Genomic DNA, 2,720 nt, shown 5'->3' with positions numbered 1-2,720 from the left:
GTTAGAGTTGATATCCAAGTAATTTTAAATGAATTATAGATTAATTTGTTTTTAATTTGGTTTTTGCTGATTTGTTATTAGTAATTAAATTGATATTCAAACTAATATTGGATTATTCCTAAAAATCCACATCCATTTTTATAATCAAATATCCAATAATCCAAATCCATTTTAAAATCAAAACTCACCAACAACAAAATCCTCTTCCTAAGACCCTATACCCTATACAATACACCATTCTACATTTTTCATTGTAGAACAAAATTCCAATACAGCATTGCATATTGCCGCAAACAAGGGCCGTACTCAGTACATGGAGAATCACCACCAATTTGTCTGAAGAATAACAGCCCATACTGAACCCCTTAATGTCAGCTGCTTGTTATCAACGGAAGGTATTAATATCAATGCTACAAACAAGGCGGGAAAGACCCCTTTTGACATTGCAGAAAAATTTGAAAGTCCAGATCTGGAAGGGTGCGCCAACTACTCCATTGATAATTACAAAGCCGTCGGTACTGTTGGTTAGCGTTATACAACCTGCCATGACCCTGCCGGAAGAACAACCGTGACAGTAACCTCACACCACATACATGTGACGCATCATGCCGTCAATATCCTGCATCCAGAACCAAATCAAACATTATGAAAGCCAAAGGCAGTTCAGCTGTTAATCAAGTTGAGAATGGAGATACCAACAACAAGTACCTGAAGATGATGATAAACAAGAACTAGTTAACAAAACCGGTCAACTTCATTATTGGCTAATAAAAGATGCTCAGGAAGGTTTCATGAAAGCCTATTATGCAGTGTTGAACAATAAATTTATTACAACAGAAAACTGTGATGAAAAGATGAAAATAGAGACTTGAACCAACTTCTCTGCAGCACAGATGGAGAACCTTCGTCATGGACGGCAAGGGCTAAAATTGCTTTGGATTCGGCAAGAGGTTGATTAAAGCTGGAAGTCCATCAGTCCCTGCCGCTGTTATTGCTCCAAGTTGAAACCCATGTTTGGTTGGAGGATTCTGTCATCACTTGAATAGACGGCGAAGTCTCGGAGATTAAGAGAGAACGAATTAAAGTCCTTTGCACTTCTGGGAAGATGATTTTCGTTAATACTCCCAGTATTTATCATAAAGATGCCAAAGTACCACCGTGTGAAATGGATGATAGGACAAAGCTCGCGTACCTGCATGAACCCGAGTCATTAAAAATGTAACCTGAAATCCAACCATGTTGCGAAACTTACCTTTAGAGCAACAACAGGAATTAGCAGCAGACCTCACGCCAAAGTTAAATTGAAAGCATCAACCTCAAATCCTTTGTGGTTACTCATCCTTCAACATCAAAAAAAGCTTATAATTTCGTTGGAAAAACTGGCCCTTCATCCGCCTCAGAAGGAAGGATTAGCAAATTCAACACGGCAGGCATTGTATCCATTTGAGTGCAGACAGGCAAAACTCACATATTCAGGGAGATTTTCAGCAAATGTCTGTCTTCAATATGAGGGCGATGCTGCTATTGTTCAAGACAGTTTTAGTTTTGGGCAGTTTCCCATAATGCTAAAGTTTAAGCGATGCAACTTGAGAGGTGCTTCTCCCCGGAAACTTGTGTCATTGAAGGAAGAGGCATCGGAAATGGGCGGTTACTTCATCGTGAATGGCCTTGAGAGATATATTCGACCTATAATTATGCCAAAACGAAATTATCCAATGAGTACGGTACGAAGTTCATTTAGTGAAAAGCGGGAAGGATATGCTGATAAAGCAGTTGTAATAAGGTGTGTAAGAGCTGATCAAACCTCATTAACGGTAAAATTATATTACCTTCGTAATGGGAGTGCAAGGCTTGGTTTCTGGATACAAGGAAGAGAGTACATGCTTCCTGTGGGTATTTTTTTGAAGGCCCTCATTGACACCACTGACAGAGAAATTTATGTAAATTTGACAAGCTGTTATAATGAAAAGTATGAAAAAGAAAAGGAAAAGTATGCAATAACAGACATGAGGAAGTTAGCCAATAGGATGCAATTTGGAATTCCTGAAGAGAGCTCTTTAGGGGACGGTCTTGGTGAGGGTTATGGAATGCTTGGTCAAGCTGGCAGTGGCAAGCTTCGTGTGTCAGCAGGTCAAAGCAAACTTGCTGCAAAAGTTGCTAAAAAATTCAAGGAAAAGGATTATGGTAGCAGTGGTGCTACATCTGGTTTAACCTCAAGTCTTGCATTTACACCAGTAAATGGGATCGAGCTGACAAATCCACAGGCTCATGCGCATCAACTTGGTAATGGAACTCAAAGCACCTACTTCTCTGAAACAGGAACCATTTGAACATCAAGCTACAATGAAACCAGAAAATTCATTTTTACTAGAGGAATTCACTGCAGTAACACAAAATTAGTCAAAGTTGGTAAAATTCCAAAAAAAATCCCAAATCGGGATAAAGACAAAACTCAAAGGGAAAGGTTGAGTTCATAGTACCGTTTCCGGATTGTAGCATAAAATAAGATGAAATTGATTCTGAGCACACAAAAGCGCTTCTGGAAATTTGCTCCATTGAACCTTTGGGGGACCAAACCGAAGCCCTAGCTGTGAAGATAAATAGAAGGAAAAAACCCTAATCAGAGGACGAAATTTAGAGAGGGAGGCGGCCAAACAGAAAACCCTAAATCAAAAAAAATCAATCAAAAACAAACCTTTTGAAGAGGCGAAGGAGGGAGG

The 2,720-nt window shown here is 39.3% G+C and overlaps 1 protein-coding gene across 1 annotated transcript; it reads left to right on the top strand.

Annotated features, from left to right (window-relative positions):
* The first annotated feature begins 1,311 nt into the window (after positions 1 to 1,311).
* LOC127121882 (DNA-directed RNA polymerase I subunit 2) lies at positions 1,312 to 2,330 on the top strand. Its single transcript, XM_051052313.1, has one exon. The coding sequence runs from the start codon at positions 1,563 to 1,565 to the stop codon at positions 2,328 to 2,330; it is 768 nt and encodes a 255-aa protein (XP_050908270.1). The 5' UTR covers positions 1,312 to 1,562.
* The last annotated feature ends 390 nt before the right edge of the window (positions 2,331 to 2,720 follow it).

Source organism: Lathyrus oleraceus, chromosome 2, assembly GCF_024323335.1.
Source record: "Lathyrus oleraceus cultivar Zhongwan6 chromosome 2, CAAS_Psat_ZW6_1.0, whole genome shotgun sequence".
In the NCBI taxonomy this organism is placed as follows: Eukaryota; Viridiplantae; Streptophyta; class Magnoliopsida; order Fabales; family Fabaceae; genus Lathyrus; species Lathyrus oleraceus.
Note: the sequence above shows the minus strand (reverse complement) of the source record. Positions and strands in the feature narration are given on the sequence as shown.